Source organism: Mirounga angustirostris, unplaced genomic scaffold (genome assembly GCF_029215605.1).
Source record: "Mirounga angustirostris isolate CCGP_5_RB_7025 unplaced genomic scaffold, mMirAng1.0.hap1 SCAF_12, whole genome shotgun sequence".
NCBI classification, from domain to species: Eukaryota; Metazoa; Chordata; class Mammalia; order Carnivora; family Phocidae; genus Mirounga; species Mirounga angustirostris.
The window spans coordinates 89,425,921-89,449,761 of NW_026991720.1; the positions used below are offsets into that span (position 1 = coordinate 89,425,921).

The 23,841-nt window shown below is 36.9% G+C and overlaps 1 protein-coding gene across 3 annotated transcripts in view; it reads right to left on the minus strand.

The window, feature by feature from the left end:
• The window catches only part of COG5 (component of oligomeric golgi complex 5), a 307,029-nt gene extending 283,215 nt beyond the window's left edge, over nt 1–23,814 (minus strand). For all 3 annotated transcript variants that reach the window (XM_064575411.1, XM_064575412.1, XM_064575410.1), the window contains exons 1-5: nt 23,640–23,814; nt 18,538–18,677; nt 15,202–15,259; nt 10,485–10,539; nt 10,314–10,383 (exon numbers count right to left, since the gene is read on the minus strand). In XM_064575411.1, the coding sequence (XP_064431481.1) occupies nt 10,314–10,383; nt 10,485–10,539; nt 15,202–15,259; nt 18,538–18,677; nt 23,640–23,733 (417 nt within the window). In that variant the 5' untranslated portion in view covers nt 23,734–23,814. The remainder of the gene's footprint in view (nt 1–10,313; nt 10,384–10,484; nt 10,540–15,201; nt 15,260–18,537; nt 18,678–23,639) is intronic.
• Between the last annotated feature and the right edge of the window lie 27 nt (nt 23,815–23,841).

Here is a 23,841-nt window from a genome sequence, read left to right on the forward strand (position 1 = left end):
TTGCAACAGAGATATGGTAGCCCAAGAACCTAAAATATTTGCTACATGGCCACTTACAAAAAAAGTTTGCTAATTCCTATATAGATAAGTCCTTTAGATGAATCTATTAATTATATGTTAAGACACATCTTTTGTTTTTTTCAACAAAATCTATGTAACCATGAGACAAGCAATGAGATACAACTGATACACAAAACTAAAAATATTTCTAAATATACCAAGTTTTAAAAATGCACAATCTAAACAAAATGCAGAGAATAAATATCATATGATGTAACATGTGAAACTTAATTATGAAAAGGGCCTCAGGCTAACAAGCAGTTACTCAGGCTTAAATCAGACTATTAAACCAGATGCCATGCCATAACCACAAATAAATTAACTAAAGAACTTTGCTGATGGGATACAGAATTTTTGTTTGTTTGTTTGGATACAGTAAGACTGTTACAACCCTGAAGGAAAAAAAATAGTAATAAACAAAAAAGAATTAAAAACTGGAATAGATTAAGAAGATATATATTCCAAAAAACCAAATCGATGGTATTTGCACCTCTGTTACCAGAGTTGGTCTGAATGTAATCACTACAGTATATGTTTTGCAATCTGCTCTTGAAGATGTTTAAAGCATTTAGGAAACTATATCAACTGTCTTGATGACTACAGCTTTGTAATATAGCTTGAAATTCAGAATCGTGATGCCTCCAGTTTTGTTTTTCTTCTTCAGAATGGCTTTGGCTATTTGGGGTCTTTTGTGGTTCCATACAAATTTTAGAATTGTTTGTTCTAGCTCTGTGAAAAATCCTGGTGGTATTTTGATAGAGATTGCATTAAATGTGTAGATTGCTTTCGGTAATAAAGACATTTTAACAATGTTCATTCTTCCAATCCCTAAGCACGGAATGCTTTTCCATTTCTTTGTGTCCTCTTCAATTTCTTTCATAACACAAAAACAGACATATAGATCAATGGAACAGAACAGAGAATCCAGAAGTGGACCCACAACTATATGGTCAACTAATCTTCGATAAAGCAGGAAAGAATACCCAATGGAAAAAAGACAGTCTCTTCAACAAATGGTGTTGGGAAAACTGGACAGCAACATGCAGAAGAATGAAACTGGATCACTTTCTTACACCATACACAAAAATAAATTCAAAATGGATGAAAGACCTTAATGTGAGATAGGAAACCATCAAAATCCTAGAGGAAAACACTGGCAGAAACCTCTTTGACGTCAGCCATAGCAACTTCTTACTAGACACGTCACCACAGGCAAGGGACACAGAAGCAAAAATGAACTATTGGGACTTCATCAAGATAAAAAGCTTCTGCACAGCAAAGAAACAAGCAACAAAACTAAAAGGCGGCCTACGGAATGGGAGAAGATATCTGCAAACAACATATCAGATAAAGAGTTAGTATCCAAAATCTACAAAGAACTTACCAAACTTAATACCCGAAAAACACATAACCCAGTTAAGAAATGGGCAGAAGACATGAATAGACACTTTTCCAAAAAAGACGTCCAGATGGCTAACAGACACATGAAAAGATGCTCAACTTCACTCATCATCAGGGAAATATAAATCAAAACCATGATGAGATACTATCTCACACCTGTCAGGATGGCTAAAATTAACAACACAGGAAACAACAGGTGTTGGCAAGGATGCGGAGAAAAGGGAACCCTTTTGCACTGTTGGTGGGAAAGCGAACTGGTACAGCCATCTGGAGAACAGTATGGAGGCTCCTCAAAATGTTAAAAATAGAACTATCCTATGATCCAGCAATTGCACGAGCAGGTATTTAACCAAAGGATACAAAAATACAGATTCAAAGGGATACATGCACACTGATGTTTATAGCAGCATTATCAATAATAGCTAAACTATGGAGAGAACCCAAATGTCCATCGACTGATGAATGCATAAAGAAGATGTGATATATATATAATGGAATATTATTCAGCCATCAAAAAGAATGAAAGCTTGCCATTTGCAATGACATGGATGGAGCTAGAGTGTATTATGCTAAGTAAAATAAGTCAGTCAGAGAAAGACAAATCCATATGATCTCACTCAAATGTGGAATTTAAGAAAGAAAATGGATGAACATATGGGAAGGGGGAAAAGAAAAAAAGGAGAGAGGGAAACAAGCCATAAGAGACTCTTAACAAAAGAGAACAAATAGAGGAATGATGGAAGGAGGTGGGTGGGGCATGGGCTAGATCGGTGATGGGTACTAAGGAGGGCACTTAGCATGAGCACTGGGTATTTTATGTAAGTGATGAATCACTGAATTCTACTACAGAAACCAATATTGCACCGTACATTAACTAAAATTTAAATAAAAAAATAATTTTAAAAAAGAAAATCTTATCAAATTTATGGTTTAGTTTAAATGTTTAAAAGAATTTGGTTAAGTAAGTTTGTAACCAGTTTTTAAATGTCTGGGGCAATAGAATTTCTTGAGTTTCTAAGTTTTGAACAATTACTTGCATAAATAGTTTATTAACATTTAAAGAGGTAATGATTACTTAATGTTAATGAGTTACTATTTAATAAATCTAAAAGACAAACTAGAAATTTCTAAAATATAAGTGATGAGGAAGGCCTGGCTGGCTCAGTCAGCAGAGCACGCGACTCTTGATCTCAGGGTTCTAATGAAGTTCGAGCCCCACATTGGGTGTAGAGATTACTTTAAAAAAATAAAATACAGGTGATGTGTATTCTCCAATCAAGAAAGTGCCCCAAATATTAAAAATTCTATCAAAAGTAGTCACATTGAAGTCAAAATATAAGTGCAATGTGTAACATAGACCTGTGTTATAGACCAAACCAACACTCTCCAACACATAGAAGCCTAACTCATTAAACACTTCTTTTCTGTTAGGTCCTTAATAGATTTTGTGCTTGCATCTAACATTAAAGGTCTTTTAGTAACTGAAAAGTCACAGTACTACAAGAAAATACATAAAAAGAATCAAAAGATGGTACTGTTAATTCTAAAGATGGCAAATATGATAAAAATGAATATAAAAACATATTTTTCTGGACAGATCTTTAACTTACCTAAAAAAGTTAAAGATATAGTTTCAGACCAAAAAAAAAACACTATAATTTATATATAGCTTAATAAAAAACTTGAATAAGATTTAGATAGAAAGAAGCAATTTGGGAAAGACAAAAAAATGTACAGGTACAGACCAAATTTGGAGAGTTAGAGGGGGCAGGAAGTTCAGAAAATTTAGTTGTACAATTAGGTGAATTATAGTTCAATAAAGCTATTAAAAAAAATAACAGGTCTGAGGTAAGGTACTGAGAAAGCTGGAAAATCAGTTGAGATATAAAAAAGAAACTGGATCATAAGGGTTTAGGATTTCAGAGGTGAATTGTATGGTCATGGGAGTAGATGGCTCAGGTAGACTTCAGATGAAGATCGTAACTGGAGTTACTAGAGTCAAAGAAGAGTGAGGACAGAATGATGGGTGGATTACTATGGGTACTAAAGCCAGAAATTATGATGTAAAGACTTTCACTGTAAAGATGACTGAGCCAGGTCTGTCTTTAGTGAAGTATGCTGACAGATACATGTAATAAGTAAGGAGGACAAGGGGAAATGGCTTGAGTTAATCCTTTTAATGCACACTTTCATTGCCATTCTCTGGATATGCTCTGCAAACCTCCACCTCGTGCCTTTGTCATATTCTTCCTTCTGTCTATAATTCCCTACTCTAAGCTTAGCGTACCCAAATCCTACCTATTCTTTAAAACCTTTATCAATTGCATTCATTCTTAAAGATTTTTTTTTTTATTAAAGATTTTATTTATTTATTTGAGAGAGAGAGAATGAGAGAGAGCACATGAGAGGGGGGAGGGCCAGAGGGAGAAGCAGACTCCCTGCTGAGCAGGGAGCCCAATGCGGGACTCGATCCCAGGACTCCAGGATCATGACCTGAGCCGAAGGCAGTCGCTTAACCAACTGAGCCACCCAGGCGCCCATTAAAGATTTATTTCAAAGCGGTCCACAGCCTACTTCTTTAAGCCTATCTCCTTTCTTAAGCATTAAAAACTTCATAAAGCAATCCAATTGCATATAATTTCTCTGTCCTGTGAGTTATTGTTGATTTATTTTGGCATTTATGTAATCAGTATTTTATTAGGTCATTTTGTATAGTTATATTTCCTTTCACCATGACGTAAACTTTTGAAAACAAGTACCATCTCACCCATCTTTGTATTTCTGCCATCACTAACACAATATCTCTCACAGGAGATGTTCCAATGGCTAAGAAAATCAGAGCTGCTTAGTTATCAATCCCTCATTGTCTTATCCACATTCTTTATCTTCAAACAATATCGGCATTAAGTTATTCTATACCTACTAACAATATGAAGAGAAAACTTAATTTAAAAAACCTACAGGGCGCCTGGGTGGCTCAGTAGGTTAAGCATCTGCCTTTGGCTTGGGTCATGATTACAGGGTCCTGGGATCAAGTCCTGCATCAGGCCCCCCGCTCAGCAGGGAGTCCGCTTCTCCCTCTCCCTCTGTCACTCCCTCCCCATCCCTGCTTGTGCTCTCTAATAAATAAATAAAATCTTAAAAGAATAAATAAATAAAAACCTTCATTATTTCCTTTATGGAGTCAATTTTCAAAAACCAATTCTATATAAAATAACAATGAACAATAGAAAAATAGAATTTTTTTAAAAATACCATTTAGTACAGTAACAAAACAATATTTAAAGATAAATTTAACAAAACCAAAATCAAAATATGGCTGAAATTAAAGAAGACCTACATACATGTACAGATAACATATTCATGAGTAAGAAGATTCAATATTGTTAAGATGTCAATTCTCCCTAAATTCACCTATGGATGCAGCACATTTCCAGTCAAAATCCTAACCAGCTTTTCCAGATGTCCATCAACAAATGAATGGATAAAGAAGATGTGGTATATATATATAATGGAATATTACTCAGCCATCAAAAAAATGAAATCTTGCCATTTGGAACTAGAGAGTATTATGTGGTATATATATATAATGGAATGTTACTCAGCCATCAAAAAAATGAAATCTTGCCATTTGGAACTAGAGAGTATTATGCTAAGTGAAATAAGTCAATCAGAGAAAGACAATTATCAAATGATTTCACTCATATGTGGAATTTAAGAAACAAAACAGAAGAGCATAGGGGAAGGGAGGGAAAAATAAAACAAGACAAAATCAGAGAGGGAGACAAACCATAAGAGACTCTTAATCATAGGAAACAAACAGGGTTGCTGGAGGGGGTGGAAGGATGGGGTAACTGGGTGATGGACATTAAGGAGGGGATATGATGTAATGAGCACTGGGTGTTATATAAGACTGATGAATCACTGAACTCTACCTCTGAAACTAATAATACACTATATGTTATTATTTGAATTTAAATTAAAAAAATTTAAAACTAAAAAATAAATTTTAAAAAGAAAATAATAAAGTTCATCAAGATGAGCACCAGCCAGAGCTATGAGATTAGCCTTGAACAAAACTGACTTTATTCTAAGAAGAACTTGAATTATCTTGCTTTTCTTTGTAATATGGGTTTGCAATCCTAAAACTACCTTTTTGTACTCTAGGAGTGAGACAAAAATATCGCCAATACTCTCAATAAAGAGAATAATGGCAATAAAATAAAAATAACACCTCTTACGCTACAAAAAACAGAATAAAATACTGGGTAAGAAGAAATTTCTAGTATATTAAAAACACAAATGATACTAGGAAAAAAATCCTAACCAGCTTTTTAGTAGAAATTAGTAAACTGATTCTAAATTCATAGGTAATTGCAAAGGTACTAAAATAGTATCCTTTTTCAAGATCATTTGGCTGAAAGAAGACTTAGTAAAAAACTACAGTAATCAAGATAGTGTACTATTAATATAAAGGCAAAAGACTAGATCAACTGAAGAGAGTAAAGAGTCCAGAAACAATCCCACATATTTAGCCAATCAAATATTATGAAGGCAACAAAAAAATTCAACAGGGAAAGAAAAGTTGTTTTCAAGAAATGGTGCTAGCAATCCATAAAAGAAAATTTGATAATTTGAACTTCATCAAAATTTACAATTTTTCTATTTCAAAAGACACCACTTAAAAATGAAAAGTCAGGGGCGCCTGGGTGGCTCAGTCCTTAAGCGTCTGCCTTTGGCTCAGGTCATGATCCCAGGGTCCTGGGATCGAGCCCCGCATTGGGCTCCCTGCTCCCCGGGAAGCCTGCTTCTTCCTCTCCCACTCCCCCTGCTTGTGTTCCCTCTCTTGCTGTGTCTCTCTGTCAAATAAATAAAATCTTAAAAAAAAAAAAAGAAAAGTCAAGCAATAGACTGGGAGAAAGATTTACAAATCATTTACTGGGAGAAAACATTTGCAAATTATATACTGTAGCATAATATATAAAAAAATTCCTAACTGGGTATTTATCCAAAGAAAACAAAAACACTAATTCAAAAAGATATATGCACCCCATGTTCACTGGAGCATTATCTGCAATAGCCAGGTTATGGAAGCAACCCTAAGTGTCCACTGATAGATGAATAAAGAAGACATGGTGTATACATACATACATACACACACACACACACACACACACACAGAGGAATATTGTGCAGCCATAAAAAAGAATGAGATCATGACATTTGCAACAATTTGGACAGACCTAGAGAGTATTATGCTAAGTGAAATAAGTCAGAAAAAGACAAATATCATATAATTTAATGATATGTGGAATCTAAAAAACAGAACAAACATAAAAATCAGAAACAGACCCATAAATACAGAGAACACACCGATGGTCAGCAGACAGGAAAGGGTGAGTAAAGGGGAGTGGGAGGTACAGCCTTCCAGTTATGGAATGAGTAAGTCACAGGGATGAAAGGTACAGCATAGAAAATACAGTCAATGGTACTGTAATAGTGTTATATAATGACAGATGGTAGCTACACTTGTGAGCACAGCATAATGTACACAGTTGTTGAATCACTATGTTGTACACCTGAAACTAATGTAACATTGTGTGTCAATTATTCTTCAATAAAAAAAAAAACAGAACAATAAGATAACCCAATTTTAAAACGCCTAAAAGATATGAATAGACTGAGTTAACTAAAGAAGATATACTAATGACTAATAAGCACATGAAACAATGCTCAATCATTAGCCGTTCACGAAACATAAGCTAAAATCCTGATGAGATACCACGTACACCCACTAGAAGGCCCATAATCAAAAAAGAGAGAACACAAGTGTTGGTAAGGATGTGCGGACAATGGAACCCTCCTACATTGCTGATGGGAATATAAAATAGTATAGGGACTTCGGAAAACAATATGGCAGTTCCTTAGAAAATTAAACAAACTTACCATACAACCCAGCAATTCCATTTTTAGAAATCTACCTAAGATAAATGAAAGCACAGGTCCATGCAAATACATGTGAGCAAATGTTCATAGCAGCATTATTCATAAAAGCCAAAACTAGAAACAATCCAAATATCCATCAACTGGTGAATGGATGAACAAAACGTGTTACAACCGTAAAATAGAACAGAATTCACCAATTAAAAAAAAAGAATGAACTCCTAAAGACATTCTGCAATGTGGATGTACCTCAAAGGCATTATGCAAAGTGAACAAAGCCAGACACAAAAGACTATATCTTGTACAATTCCATTTATATGAAATGACCAGAAAAAGCAAATCAATAGAGAGAGAAAATAGATTAGTGACTGCCTAGAACTGGGAGTGAGAATAGGTACGTCATGACGGCTGGAATAGACTGAAGGTTAAAATCTTGCCTTTTGCAACAACATGGATGGAGCTAGAGAGGATAATGTTAAGCAAAATAAGGCAGTCAGAGAAAGACAAATACCATATGCTCTCACTCATGTGAAATTTAAGAAACAAAACAGATGAACAGAGGGGTGGGGGAAGAGAGAAAGACAAACCGAGAAACAGACTCTAAACTATAGAGAACAAACTGATGGTTGCCAGAGGGGAGGGAGGTGGGGGAAGGGGGAAATAGCTGATGGGGATTAAAGAGTACACTTAACATGATGAAGGAAAAAAAAAAATGATAAAAAAAAAAAATTCATGGGTTGAAATCCTAACCCCCAATGTGATGATATTAGGAAGTGGGGACTTTGGGTGGTGATTAGGCCATGAAAGTGAACAACTCATGAATGGGATTAGTGCCCTTATAAAAGAGACCTGAGAAATCTCGCCTGCCCTGTCTGCCATTTGAGGATACAACAAGGAAATGACTATCTAATCATGATGAGCACTGAGTAATATACAGAATTGTTGAATCACTATATTGTACACCTGAAACTAATGGAAAACTGTATGTTAAGTATCCTGGAATTAAAATTAAAAAAAACTTAATTTAAAAAATAAAAAAGAAAAGACAATGATTATCTGCAACCCAAAAGAGGGCCCTCACTAGGACATGACCAGGTTGGCACCCTGATTCAGCCTTCCAGCCTCCAGAACTGTGAGAAAGAAATTTCTCTTTATAAACCACCCAATATATGATATTCTATTATAGCAGCCCAAATAAAATAAGACAATGGCCAACAGACCTGAGGGATCTTTTTGTGGTGATGGAAATGTTCTCAAACTGGACTATGGTATGACTGGCACACTCTATAAATCAGCAAAGACATTAGTTATTTTAATAATATTCTGTATGGGGCGCCTGGGTGGCTCGGTTGGTTAAGCGACTGCCTTCAGCTCAGGTCATGGTCCCAGGGTCCTGGGATCGAGTCCCGCATCGGGCTCCCTGCTCTGCGGGGAGCCTGCTTCTCCCTCTCCCACTCCCCCTGCTTGTGTTCCCTCTCTCGCTGTGTCTCTGTCAAATGAATAAAATTAAATCTTTAAAAAAAAAAAAAATAATAATAATAATATTCTGTATGTCCAAAAGGCTAAGCAGATTAATGGAAAGTAAGAAAAGACCCAAATCAAATTTCTACAGATGAAACAAAAATGTCTTAAATGAAAAATACACTGAATAAGATTGGGGCAGATTAAACAGTACAGAAAAAAATGATAAGTGAACTTGAAAACAAAGCAATAAAAATTATCCAAAACAGAACACACAGGGAAAAGAGGACTGTGGAAAAAAATGAACAGAGAATCCAGTGATCTGTGAGACATTCTTAAGATGCCTGGTACATTTGTAATTGCAGTCCCAGAAGGAAAGGGGAGGAACAGAAAAAATATTTGGAAAAATAAAGGTCATAAAATCACTAATCTAATCAAAAACTGAATTTCAAAAAAAATACACAAGCACTCCAAATAGAACAAGTTATAAGTTTGGGTTTCTTACATTTGGTCACAGCATAAATGTTAGGTTTCTTCCTGTTCTCTATTGAACAAATAATTTCGAGTCTTAATAAGTTAGTAAATTATTAGGGCGCCTGGGTGGCTCAGTCGTTAAGTGTCTGCCTTCGGCTCAGGTCATGATCCCAGGGTCCTGGGATTGAATCCCACATCGGGCTCCCTGCTCAGCGGGAAGCCTGCTTCTCCCTCTCCCACTCCCCCTGCTTGTGTTCCTGCTCTCGCTATGTCTCTCTCTGTCAAAAAAATAAATTAAAAAATCTTTAAAAAAAAAAGAAAAAAGAAGTTAGTAAATTATTATACACTGTAATAATAAGAATGAAAATAATTCACTTGAAAGGTTCAGATTTGTATTCTTTTAAACTGTGTATCTTGGGGTGCCTGGGTGGCTCAGTCGGTTAAGCATCCAACTCTTGATTTTGGCCCAGGTCATAATCTGAGGATCGTGAGATCAAGCTCCCCTCATCCGGTTGGGCTCCGTGCTGGGTGTGGAACCTGCTTAAGATTCTCTCTCTCCTGGGGCGACTGGGTGGCTCAGTCAGTTAAGCGTCTGCCTTCAGCTCAGGTCATGATCCCAGAGTCCTGGGATCAAGCCCCATGTCCGGCTCCCTGCTCAGTGGAGAGCCTGCTTCTCCCTCTCCCTCTGCCTGCCTCTCTGCCTACTTGTGCTCTCTATCTCTCTGTCAAATAAATAAATAAAATCTTAAAAAAAAAAGATTCTCTCTCCCCCTCCCTCTCAAAAGAAAACAAAACAAAAAAAAAAAACAAAAAAACCCAAAAAAACCCTGTGTATCTTATTTTAAAGCTCTTTAGTATTTTTCCCCTTTCATCTCATATCCCCTTATTTCCTCAGAATTCATTCTCTTGAATTTGTCCACTTATAAGAACAAAATAAATAATAAAGTATAAAGAAATGAAAAGTGAGAACCTACCTGAAGTCTTGTGAGTTGTGCAGTCCTGGCTACTATTTTATTGTATGGTTCCACGATTTTTGCTTTCATCCTAAAGGAAAAGAAAGAGAGGAGTGACAATAAAATCATCTTCAAAATATCAATGGTTAAATTTCTTTCCATTCCACTTATTTACAAAATGAACAAAAGTACCTGTCAACAGCTCCCTGTAAAGCTCCAATTCTTGTCTGCATCATCTGAAGAACACCTAGGAAAACATAATAGTTTCCATTACCTTACAAATTTACAAGGGCTCCAACTTGGGGAAAAAATTGTATTAAAAGAAAAAATCATACATGTACACATACCCATAGATAGAAAAATTTCAATTTTTTCTGCCACCATCATAACTTAAACAACCAATATCTTTTACCTGCACTATTTTTAAAGCCTCTGAGTAGTCTCCCCCTCCAAATCTTGTTCCACTAAACAAGTCTGACAAATGGAGAGTGACTGAATAAGGAGCATAGGGTTTTCCAGTTTGGGTGATGAAAAAGTTCTGGAACTACATAGTAATAGTTGCACAACACTGTAAATGTAATTAATGGTACTAAATTATAGTATGTATGAAATTATGTATAGTATGTATGAAATTAAAGTACAGTTCATGTGTATTGTATTATAGTCACAAAAGAAGAAGCCTGAATGCTCTTTAAAGGTGCACATTGTAGCACAATATTCCCTGCTAAAACCCTTCCAGTCTCCCCTTTGCTTCCATGTCAAAACTAAAGTCCACAGCTTGGTCTTCAAGGCCCTGCACCATCTGGAAATGGTGTACTTTCTCTCCAACACTCAACTGCACCCCCAAGTTCCCACTAGATAAACCCCCACTATTCGTCAAGCCTTGGCTTAACAGAAACAATTACTAAAAGATCCCCCAACTGATTTAGATTTTCTTGTTATTTTCTTCTACAGCATACATTTCCTTCATGGCACTAATCACATTAGGTAATTACATATCCGCTTGCGTATCTGTTTAATTTTTTACTCTCTCCCTAAACTGTAAATTCCTGGAGGCTAGGGAAAGTGTATTTTTCATTCACTACTGTATGACCTGAGCTTAACTCAGACTACTTCCAATGGCAATGAATATTTATTAAATTAATTATATGCTAGATAAGTAATACACATGGAGAGCAAGGATAGTATCGTCTTTACTCTCTACATACACAACATGATAGTTAACTTCTTACAAAACTGTAAAAATATTTTCAGGAAGATAGATTTTAAATTTTACTTTTTTATATACCTGAAAATAAGCTTTTAAATATTACAGTTTTAATTATTTTGAACTCCACTCTTGAAACTCAGTTTTCACATTTAACTGGCATAGTTGTAGTTTTAAAACATAACATTCTAAATAAACTTAGGTAGAGAACTCTGTCATATATTAGATGAAGTAATAGTAGAACTAATAAACATTATCAGATACAATTAAGCTTTAGTATGGCTCAGTCCAATAGAATCCTCTTGGGACCGGAGAATTCCCATTTTTCTGCTGGTTTTATGGTTCCCTGACCTTAAACCTCCAGGAATGAACCGCCCTTACTTGTTATCATCACGTCCCTACATCTTATTCTCTCCGCAACCCACTCTCAAATAGACTTTCATATACACTCCACCAAAATAGATCTCATCAAGGTCACCAGAAATCCCCCAAGGTGCCAAATTCTATTGTCAGTTCTATCTTGCTCAATTCTCTGAAATTCACAACACAGTTAAACCACTCCCTCCCTAAGACATTTTTTTTCCCTCTGGGCTTCCAAGTTATCACACTCCCTGGGGTTCTTTCTGTTGTATTAGTGGCTCCTCCTCTGCTAGAGTCCTACATGCTGGAGTACTCCAAGATTTTATCCTCAGTTTCACTTCTCCATCTACACTGTCTCTTAGGGATTTCACCCAATTCCAATGTTTTAAACACTATCTATTCAATAAAATACCAATTTTATACACACACATCCACAAATATGTACACATATCTACATAGATTTTCTTTGTCTGCCTACCTATGTACGTACACACACACACACACACACACACACCTAATTTAAGACACCCAAGATAACTTCTGTCCCACCCCCGCCCCATCAAAATTATAATTCTCTCCATTCTAACCCATCTCAGTTACCCATACCATCATCTATCCCATTTTTCAGGTTAAAATCTTACGAATCACACTTGGTGACATTTTTCCCTCAGCCCTTTCATCTCCCATCAACAAACCCTATCAGCTCTGCCCCCATTTTATCCCACCCACTTTTCTCTCTCACATCTACCACTCTAATCCAAGGCACCATCATTTCTACTCTTCTGGTATCTTCTATTTTTTGGTACCCCTGATTCTACTTACTTTCCTATAGAGCCATCAGAGAAAACTTTTTAGAGCATTAGTCTTATACATCATACCCCTAATAAAAACCCTCCAATGGTTTACCACTGTATTTAGAATGAAAAAAATCAAAATTCTTTCCCAAGAACCTCATCTACAATTCTCTCCCTCATTCATTAAATTCCTCTCATACTGGCCTTTTTTCTGCCCTCATACATCCCAAGGTAATTCCTACCTTCCCATTTATTGGTCTCTCAGTTTACAACACTCTTCTCCCACTTTTCAGGTGGTGGCTGTTTCTCATCATTCAGTTCTCAGCTCAAATGTCATTTTCTCAAAAAGGCCTCCCCTGACCATCCTAGCTAGTAAGTAAGGGACTCCCCTTCCTCCACCCAATCATTCATTTTATTTTCTTTGTGGGACTTAAAAATATCTGAAGTTTCCCATTTGTGTATTTTCTTTGTCTGCTTCCCTGCATTAGAACATAAGTTCCATAAGAAAAGTGACTCTATTGTTCATAGGTGCCTGGTGCCTAACAAGGTCTCAGTTACTGTTTAAGTGAACAAATGAAGGAATGAGGATATCTCTTTTCAATAAAATAGGGTTAATTAAATATACCTCTAAATCCCGTAAGAACAGGGACTCTGTTATAGCTGTCTGGAACCCAGCAAATTCTCAACTAATATTTAAATGAATAAACAAATGAAAATGAATAGGTGGCAACTTTTAATAAAATAGGTTCAATAAACGTTCTACCAAACTACTTACGTAGCAAAAAAAAATTCAGTATTTGGGGGGAAAAAAGCAGATGAAGTAGAAGTTGGGATAATATTTGTTTTCAAATACAGATCACTTATTTTTCAGTATCTCAAATTTCTAGTAAGTGCTCAGAAATACACATCATGCCAAAATGAATGCTAATTCATGCTTCGACGTTTTATGTTCAAATAATCCAGAGAAGATGCTTAGATTATCACAAGAACTCAGAGAAGGCAGTCTTTGTACTTCATATACTCATCCAATGGATAGTCATTCTAACTCAGTCTAACCATATATTTTAAATGTTATAATCACTGAAAGCATTTTGGGAAAAACAAGCACATTATAGACCTAAACGCATATAAGAAAACCACAATGAGAACTATTTCTGTTGTGATGATTCATCTACTCCTAAATACACTCAGAATCAATGTACTACTAGCCATTCTTATGAGTTTTACAAATGAAAAAATCACTTATCATTTGTTTTAAAAAAAAAAATCACCATTAAAACAAGATATTTACTTGCTTCCAGAAACACATAAAATATTAGGAGATTAAAAATAATTAATTTCCAATAGGAAGTGGTCAGTACTCAGTTTTCCCAAAAACATAGTCTGATATCCATCCTAAATATTCAAATACCAAACTATTATTCCCTCAAATACTAAGTTCTTCATCAGGATGTCTGAGAAACAATATACATGCCGAGAATAAGTTAATGCCTTTGAGTGCATAAGAAATACTGGGGGAAGCATTAAAGAATATTGCATCCTAGAAAGCAATATCCTTCCTCCTCAAGAATTTGATCAACATAGGGAATATCACTTAGTTTTCTTTTAATGTGTAAGGATTAATAATAGTAATCACAACACAAGTGATAACGTAAAACATATTAACATTCCATATTTATAAGACAGTTTAATTTAATCAAGAGAATGAAAAATTCACAGAAGATTTAGCCAATCAAAAATAATAAGACTCATAAAAATAAAAATCCAATGTATTATTCTTTTTTTAAGGTTTTATTTGGGGAGAGAGAGGGAGTGCTTGCGCACACGCACGCAAGTGAGGGGAGAGGGAGAACAAGAATCTCAAGCAGACTCTGCACTGAGCATGGAGCCTGACTCGGGGCTCAGTGTCACAACTCTGAGATCATGACCTGAGCTGAATCAACAGTCAGACGCTGAACCAACTGAGCCTCCCAGGCGCCCCCAATGTATCATCATTCTATTATACTTTCATTGAAAAAAGTTTCAGAGAAAGCCAAAAACAAGGAAAGTATTCAAGCCTACTTCCACTATTATTCACTCTGGTGGTATTGATGTTTTTATTAATTAACAATTTTCTGTTAATTTTATAGAGGCACTAAATATGTGCCAGGAATTGTTCTAACCATTTTTCTAATTCACTTAGCCCTCAAAATAATACCATATAGGTGCATTTTAATACTCCTCCTTTATACATAAAAGGGAGGCACAAAAAGGTTAATAACTTTCCCATAGTCACATATCTATTAGGTGGCAAAGCAAGGATTTGAACCCAAATAGTTTAGCTCAGAGGTCAATAAAGTTTTACTAAAGTTTTATTGGGACACAGCCACAATCATTTAAATATTATCTGGCTGCTTTCACTCTGCAACAGCAGAGTGAGTTTAGTAGTTGCAACAGAAATGGTATAGCCTGCAAAGTCTAAAATATTTACTATCTGATCCTTAACAGTAAAAGTTTGCCAATCCCTGGTCTAGCTCAATCTAATTTATAGTACTTAATGGAAACATACCTTCCAAAGACTCAATCCCAGTTGCTTGTGCTAGTAAATCTTCATGTCTTGCAACAACCTGAAAATTAAGAATTTGCTGTATTAGGTACTTTTCTTTGTAACCACAAGGTAGAATAAAGGTCTCTCTCCATATTAGAGGGTGCAAACACCGACACAGAAGAAAAAAATACAGGTGATAAAGGTTTACTTGAGATGAGTTATTAGTAGAAACACAAACACGCTTATAGTTGAACATAGAGCCGAAGAAGACACAGCCTTTTCACCAGCCCCTTGCTTTCCTAATGGGAAGTGCAGGTAGAGTTGTGCCAAAACTGAAAACAGAAAATAAAAAATAAAAAAACAAAAACAAAAACAACCCCAAACCAGCTAATTTTTGCCATGCTATTATATGCTTTCCCTGTAAAAATGTTTTTAAACATTAGATTCTCTTAGTTCTTGAACTTAATTCAGCATATTCTAATCTGAATCCTTTTCCCTGTGCAAGACTGGTTTTTTTTAATGAAAATTAGGGCAGTGTGAATTATCACATCAAAAACCCTCAAAGTTTAAGAGTTAAAGACCACATGCAAGAGATTCCTAGAAATATCAAGAAATCATACAAATTTTTAGAATAATGCAAGAATCCTTATCATTTTGTACCTTTTCAATTCCAATGAATAAGAAGTTTCCTATCTAGGCTGGAAACTGAAGCTCCTAGTCAGCAAGGATTCATTCACTGGAACCCCTACATCCTCCACTTTGTCCTGCTTCAGATATCACTGTTATTCTATCAAGTCCCTTTTTATCACATCCATCTAAAATAACCATTACTTTTGGTCTCCTACATCTGTTAAGATGGCCAGAACATGTCTGAATTCTCCCCAGTCCACTGATACCGTCATCGATGTGTCCATCCTAACAAGACTAATTTTAATTCTCTATTCTTCTTTTTCCTGTGTGAAGAATACTTTGGAAATGTTGAAACTCCTAAAACTAGACTTTCATAAACTCTCCTGCAGCCAGCTGGATGAATTTCCAAGAGATCTGAAGACAGAAAAGAAAGGAAAGCTATTTCCTTACTACTGTTTCAGCTAGTAATGAGCAAGGTCCTGAGACTTGAGAATTTAGAGATGGTTGGAAAAGCCATATCAATCATTCTAGAATTTAGTTATCAGATACCCCGTGGCAGAATTTTAGCAGTGGCATGGGCGATAATGGCTGGAACTTCCAGGCCTCCGCACTGCATCTATGAAGGTAGATCCTTCAACTCAGTACACTGGCTGACTTCAGAAGCATCCAGTTCTCTGTATTAAACATGTTCCTGCTTTAAATACCTAGAGTGGTCTGTTTCCTGTCCTAAGCCCCAACTAATACATACTTCATCATATCTTTTGTTATTTTAGTCATCTCAATGATATTTAAAAAAGAAAGTTATGGGTTTGGTTAGCATTATCCCAATTTTGCTTCTGCAGAAAAACGATTATAGCAGGTTCAGATCTCATACTAGGCTTCCACTTCATACTCCAGACTACTATAAGTATAATTTGTCCCCTGTAAGAGATGTTAAATAAATTTTTAGTTTTTATTGATTCCTGCAGAGAGAGTACTGCATGCAAGAAATAAAGAAAATACCAATCATATTACTCAGCCATAAAAAAAAGAATGAAATCTTGCCATTTGTAACGACATGGATGGTATTAGTATTATGCTAAGCAAATTAAGTCAGAGAAAGACAAACACCTTATGATTTCACTCATATATAGAATTTAAAAAACAAAACAGATGAACATGGGGGGGAAATAAAAGAGAGAGGCAAACCAGGAAACAGACTCTTAACTATAGAGAACAAACTGAGGGTTGCTGGAGGGGAGGTGGGCAGGGGATGGGCTAGATAGGTGATGGGGATTAAGGAGTAGACTTGTGATGAGTGCTGGGTGTTGTATATGAGTGATGAATCACTAAATTCTACCCTTGAAACTAATACTACATTGTATGTTAACTAGAATTTAAATAAAAACTTGAAAAAAAAAAAAAGAAAGAAAATACCAACCATAAAAAAGAATTTCAGGTGGCTATTACAAAAAGCCACCCCTGAGAACCCTAGGCAGAGTTAAGTGCATTCTCCTCTGCTTTTATGAACGTTTTGTACTATCACTTGCCTCTCATTATTTCTCTCTGTATCTGCCACTGGTCTGTGAGTCCTTGGAGAGCTGGGAAATATGTTCATTTTTCTATCCCCACAGCCTAATGTGAATCCTGACAATTAAAATATATAATTATAAAATTAAAATATATAATATATAATCAAAGTTAAAGTGACCTTAGAAGTCATCCCAGTCCTAAGCTACTCTTTCAATAGATAAAGTATAACACAAAAAATTTAAGTGAATATGTCTCCTGTTATACTAGATCTAAGTTTCCTGGTAAACAGTCTATATATTCATGCATTTGTTCATTCATTTAAATATTTATTAAGTGCCTACTCAACAGACAAAAGCCAACACTAGGAAGTATACTATAAAACTCCCTATAAAATTACAGAATTGTAGAAAAGGAAGGAACCTTCAAGATCTTCCACTCTAATCTCTTCCTCCTTATTCACTCCAACCCATTTAATAGATTTCCTTTTTTAAAAGCAAAACTCAAAGACATTAAGTGATAGGAAAGGTACCAGCACAGCTGAGATTAGGACCCATCTCCTAATTCCCCATATTGTGTTCTACCACAAATTTATCAACTTTCTATAATTTCAGCAAATACTACATTTTGCGTTCATAAAGTGGGAAGTGCCAATGTGAACACACCAATTTTTCTTATTCAGTGTTCTACTTCCAAAATTCCATTTCCTATTACTTTTGTCAAAGGCTTCCTATTTTTCAGCCCCCTATATTCACTGCACATCTATTAAGGTAGTGAAAACAAAGTATAACATACCCCTTTGGAGAGATGGGTATGTTAGTTTTTCAACTAAGAAAAAGTAGTTTATAGAAAACTTTTCAAAAACATACTTTGAAAAATAAGCCACACTGATAAGTTACACATTTGCTCACTTAAATATGCATTTAGATTAAATAATGCAAGGATTACAAGTGATAAATTATCGTTTTAGGTCGAAGAATCCAGATGATCCAGAAGACTGGAAATACCTGGGGCGCCTGGGTGGCTCAGTCGTTAAGCATCTGCCTCCAGCTCAGGTCATGATCCCAGGGTCCTGGGATCGAGCCCCGCATCTGGCTCCCTGCTCAGCGGGAGGCCTGCTTCTCCCTCTCCCACTCCCCCTGCTTGTGTTCCCTCTCTCACTGTGTCTCTCTTTGTTAAATAAATAAAATCTTTAAAAAAAAAAAAGATTGGAAATACCTGTAGGTGTAGTTCTTTATCCAACTGACTGATTCCTTGGGCAAGTTTTGCTAGTTGTTCAGCAATTACAGCCTGATGAATTGACTGGGAAGTATAAGTCTTTACATCAAAGTCTTCATTTAAAAAATCACTATAACACTCTAGGGGAAAAAAACAAGGAAAAGTCTTTAATTATTAATTGCACTGCACTAAACCACAGATATCAGACAACAAAACAATTACAGATAACATACTTTGACATCTTCTTAAACACCAAGAACTGTTGTAAATGAGAAGAGAGTGGTAACATTCACTGAGAGCTTACTGTGGGTGAGGCACTGACCCACACACTTTAAACATATTAATGCATTCAATCCTCACACAACCCTGCTGGAACTATCGTTTCCCCCATTTCACAGATGAAGAGACAGGTAAAGACAGGGCATGCAACTTGTCCAACCTGTCTGAGATTTGAATCCAGGCTGCAGAGCCCACACTCTGAACCCCTATATTACACTACTAAAAGTTAACTTTTACCAGTGAGTCAAAAGGAACATATTGAGTAGAAAATTAAAAATTAACTACTAACCATAGCCTTTAATGCAACAAGGTCACTGACAATGACCTCAGGCAAATTGACTATATTTGATATTTATGGTCTCCGATATCTCTAAATCAATGCACAAATGCTGTCATAATAAAGTGAAGCTGGAATCTTAACAGAAATAGGCAAACACAAACTTTCAGGTGTTACTGAAACTAAGGATTTATGGGTAAAATAACTAAATGGAAAGACAGCCTATGTTCAAAACAGACCCTTAATGAACCCCAAAAAGAAGTGATGCTAGGTATTAAGATATCTTTCAGTATAGAAACCCAAAAATCTGTGGGTGAAAAACAAATGGAGAGAATTAAGACATAAAAATAGTTATGCAGAACTGAGCTCAGTGTAGGTATAAAACCACTATCTTACACCCGTGTGGGAGATAAGGTAAGACCACCCTGACAGAGATTATAAAACTAACCAGCAACCATTGTCTCTATCCATATAATGTATGCTCCATGAAGGCAAGAGCTTTGTTTTGTTTACTCCCACATCCCTAGAGCCTGAACAATGCCTGACACATGGCAGGTGTTCCATACGGTTAAATGAATCAATTCACCTATATATCAGCTGCAAGTAGCATTCTGCAAAGAGCAAAGACTCATTCTTGATGATTCTCAAAGTGAAAGAAAAACTGCTACTTTGGCCTTAATTCTGGGATCCCCATTTCCTTCCAGTTTGCCAGGGAGTTTTCAGAATTAAGGATCTTGCGAGGCAGCTAAGTGGAGAAGGCTACTCCAAGAAGAGGGAAGGTTTAGAAGCAGCAAATGCCATAGCATATTTTGAGAAATAAGGGCAACGCTGACATCAGTGTGTCTAGATCACACTGTGTGTGTGTGCTGGGCAAAAGGGAAAGAATGATAGTTCAGGTTCCAAAGGAAGGCTGAGAGGGCAGTTTAAAAAGAGACTGGTAAAGACTTCTAAAGTGTTCAGACTATATCTCACTGAGGTTAAAGATAAGAAAGAGCACTGTCAGCTTTGTGCTTCTGGCAGCAGTATGGAGGATGACTGAAAAGGGATTAGTCACACAGTGGTGTGCTGGAGCTGGCTCATATTGGCTCCTGAGAGCCAACGGTTCAATTTTCAGGAATTGTGTGAGCTAGGGGACATCACATGTAGGCATCTTAAAAATTGACCATGATGAGAGTATTTATAACATAGAAATTGGCATACACTACAAAATCAGGGCTTTTCCTATTTTACCAGAAAGCTGGTTTACCAGTACACTCATGTAATAGACCTGCAGAGGCCACCAGTAAGGTGCTGTTAACAGCCCAAGGGACATGATGAAGGCCTAAGACAATAGCCCTAAAAAAAAAAAAGTGACTAATTTGACAAATATTCAGGCAGTATAATGTGTAGGACTTAGAGACAAGCTGAAAATGGGTGATTAGGTAGAGCAAGAAGTAAAAGGATGATTCTTGACTAACTGACATAGAGAATTCAGCTTTGCATTAAGCTCAACCACTAGGCATCTTTGCATAAAGATAAAAACGAACATATTGCTGTCTCCAAGGAACTCATAGTCTACATGGGAAACAAGCACACATCTAATTAACCACATACAATTGATGGTAACAGAAGGTTAGAGGAAAGGGGTAAAAAAAAAATGAAGTAATCTCACTTTTTCACATATAGCACCTGAACTATTTGTTCATATGTAATTTTTGGTATGTAAAACTAATCATGCCTTTTCACTATCAAGATAGAAATGTCCAGTAGACAGTAATCCTATAGCTCAGAAGGGAGGTAAGGACCATCTATGCATGTATTTGTGTGCATCTATATTAATTTTGAAACCATGAAAAAAAAAAGCAGATGATTTAGGAATAAATTTTGGAATGCACAAAAAAGAGGGAAATGGAGAAGACTGAGTTCAGAAGCCAGGCAAACACCAAAAATTTGGAAGGAGATGGAGAAAAATGAAAGCAATCAAGGAGACTAAGGAGCGTTCAGAGAGAAAGAAAAACAAGAAAGAATAGCAAGGGACGGTTTGGAGAAAGTGGTAAATAGTGTCAAAGATCTTACAAAGATCAAAACAGTGAAGGCTGAAAACTGGCCACTGGACTTGGCATTTGAGGACTGACTGTCCATCAGAAGAAAAGTCATATAATGCTTCTCTTTTATAGTTGTCTCATTCCTATAGGAGGTACATCAGGAACAACTCACAAATTATTCCAACTACACATCTGCTCACCAACCCTATCAATCCTATCCTCTACCACTGGCAGATCCTGTACATAGTGAATCACTGTTACGGACAGAAATGTTTAATTTTTAGGAATGTTACAGAGAATGGGTGGTGTGAACCACTGAATTAGGGGCAAACTGGAGAAGACTAGCAATTAAAGGAACTTGGAAAAGAGCATTTAGAGAATTAGGAATTTTCTTTTTTTTAAGCATAGAACTCACAAGTCACATGAGGGGAAGTATTTCCAGAAAAGAGTCAAATCCTTTTTACAAGTTCAAGTAAGATAAGGACCAAAAAGTATCCATTTGATTTATTCACAAGGAGGTCATTAGAGACCTTGGCAAAGAGATTTCAATGGCATTGAATGAGGGTGACTGGGTCCTTGAGGAGACAGGAAAAAAATCCAGAGCACAGGAGGAAGACCGTCCTTAGAAGCAGAGATTCTACTTCTAGTGTAATGGAAAATACAAGGGAAAAAGACCAGTTACAGGTATAGGTTTAGTTCATAGGTTCGATGGGGCAAGAAATGGAGGAAGCTCACATCTGATGGGTTATCTTTTTTTCAGGGAAGTTTAAAGTCATTTGTTGAGTTTGAAAGGGGAGGTCTGAAAGAGTAAGGATTTAAATAATCACTGTGGAAGATGGAAAAGAGAGCTAAATAGGAAAATACAGAAGTCAGAAATAAGGACTATTCACCCTTCAAAAACTGGTTACAATTCCAGAATGCATCCTACTGAAATATATACCTATGCCTGACATGTACTGTTTCTTCCACTTCTTCATCTAGGGAAGTTCTATTTACACTTCAGAACCAATTCCATCCAGAAAGACTTTCCTGACACTCCCCTAATCACACCCAGTTGTCAGCCTCCTCTGTATTGTTTGACTTTGTACACAATGCTGCTACCCAGCAACACTATATTATAATGCTTACCTTCACAGCTTTACAAGATTATTTCCCCTTACTAAAATGGCAAGTTGCTTGAGGGTGGGAATTGCACACATATCAGGAGTTCAAAACTTGGTTAAATGGAATTTAAATTAAGATACAGAGATGCATTGGACAGAGATCCTAACCTAGAAAATCTAACACAATCTAGTTCAGAAAACCACCTCATCAGAAAGTTTTGACAAAAGTATATACATTATCAGGAGAAGGTAAGGAATTAAGGGCAATAATACACAACACTCAGAGAAAAACAATAATCTAGAATTTTGTTATTTTGTTTATAACCTACTTTGGTCTACAAATGTGTGCATATGCTTACTGTGATGTTCATTAAAAAATTTTTATTCTGCACCCACCATATGAAAGGTACCGTTATTAACTGTGGAATATAAAAAGGGGTTCTACAATGCAGCAGAAAAAGTTAGGTACACAAATTATTTCAATACCAGGTAGAACGTGATGGCAATTAGGGAGGAAAATTAAGAACAGATGAGAAGAAATTTGAACTTTATTCTGAAGGATAAGAGATTTGCGGCGTGTTAACTGAATTAATAGAATTTAATGTACTTCTCAAAATGTACAATGTTTAACTTATTTCCTAGAGTTTTCCTCTGTCCAAAACTATCAATAAACTCCTATATTCAATGCATGGTTGTGGATAAACGCCTTGTAAAAAACAAACTAGGCTGTGAGTGGGCCACCTGTGTAATCCAAGAATTTGTTAATAGAGGGATGCTTCCAATTCCACTTAAAAATGATAACATTAAGAGCTGTCATCTATCTGTTCTAGGTCTTTCACTTTTCATGGGAGACAACGCTTCCTCCTTTCATCAAAAATTGCGGCAGCAGCCAGTGGCTGTCAACCTAGGTCACCGGAGTGCGGCAGTCCCAGGACTTCAGAGAAACCTCAGGCGCAGGAAGGGTAGAGTTGAAATGAGTAGCAACCAGATGGGGCGCCTGGGTGGCTCAGTCGTTAAGCGTCTGCCTTCGGCTCAGGTCGTGGTCCGGGACCCTGGGATCGGGCCCCGCATCGGGCTCCCTGCTCCGCAGGGAGGCCTGCTTCTCCCTCTCCTACTCCCCCTGCTTGTGTTCCCTCTCTCGCTGTGTCTCTCTCTGTCAAATAAATAAATAAAATCTTTAAAAGAAAAAAAAAAGAGAGAGAAATGAGTAGCAACCAGAAATCAGGTGTCCCCTGGACACCCGGAAGGGAAGGGGGCTGCTAGGCTCTGGAGAAACAGGTTGGCTGGGCTGGGGGGAGTGGTCACGTCGAGACCGGAAAACTTTCTGCAAAGCGACGGGTTGAGTCCGCCACCCGGGTCCAGGTGCGGAGCAGGACAGTCCCCCCAGGCCCACCACCCAGGCAGACCCAGACTCCTTACCGTCCTGCAGAAGCTCCCGGACTGCCGCTGTCGCCGCCCCAGAACCCAGAGCCCCTTGTCCAGCTACAGCGACGCCGCCGTCACCACCTTCCATGTTGGCAGGTGCCGGGGTGATGGCGTCAGCGGTCGGTTCGCCCCTCCCAGGTGGTGACGCACAATGCCGGCGCCGCCCGCTCCGCCCAGCCCGCAGCTCCCGGCCGGC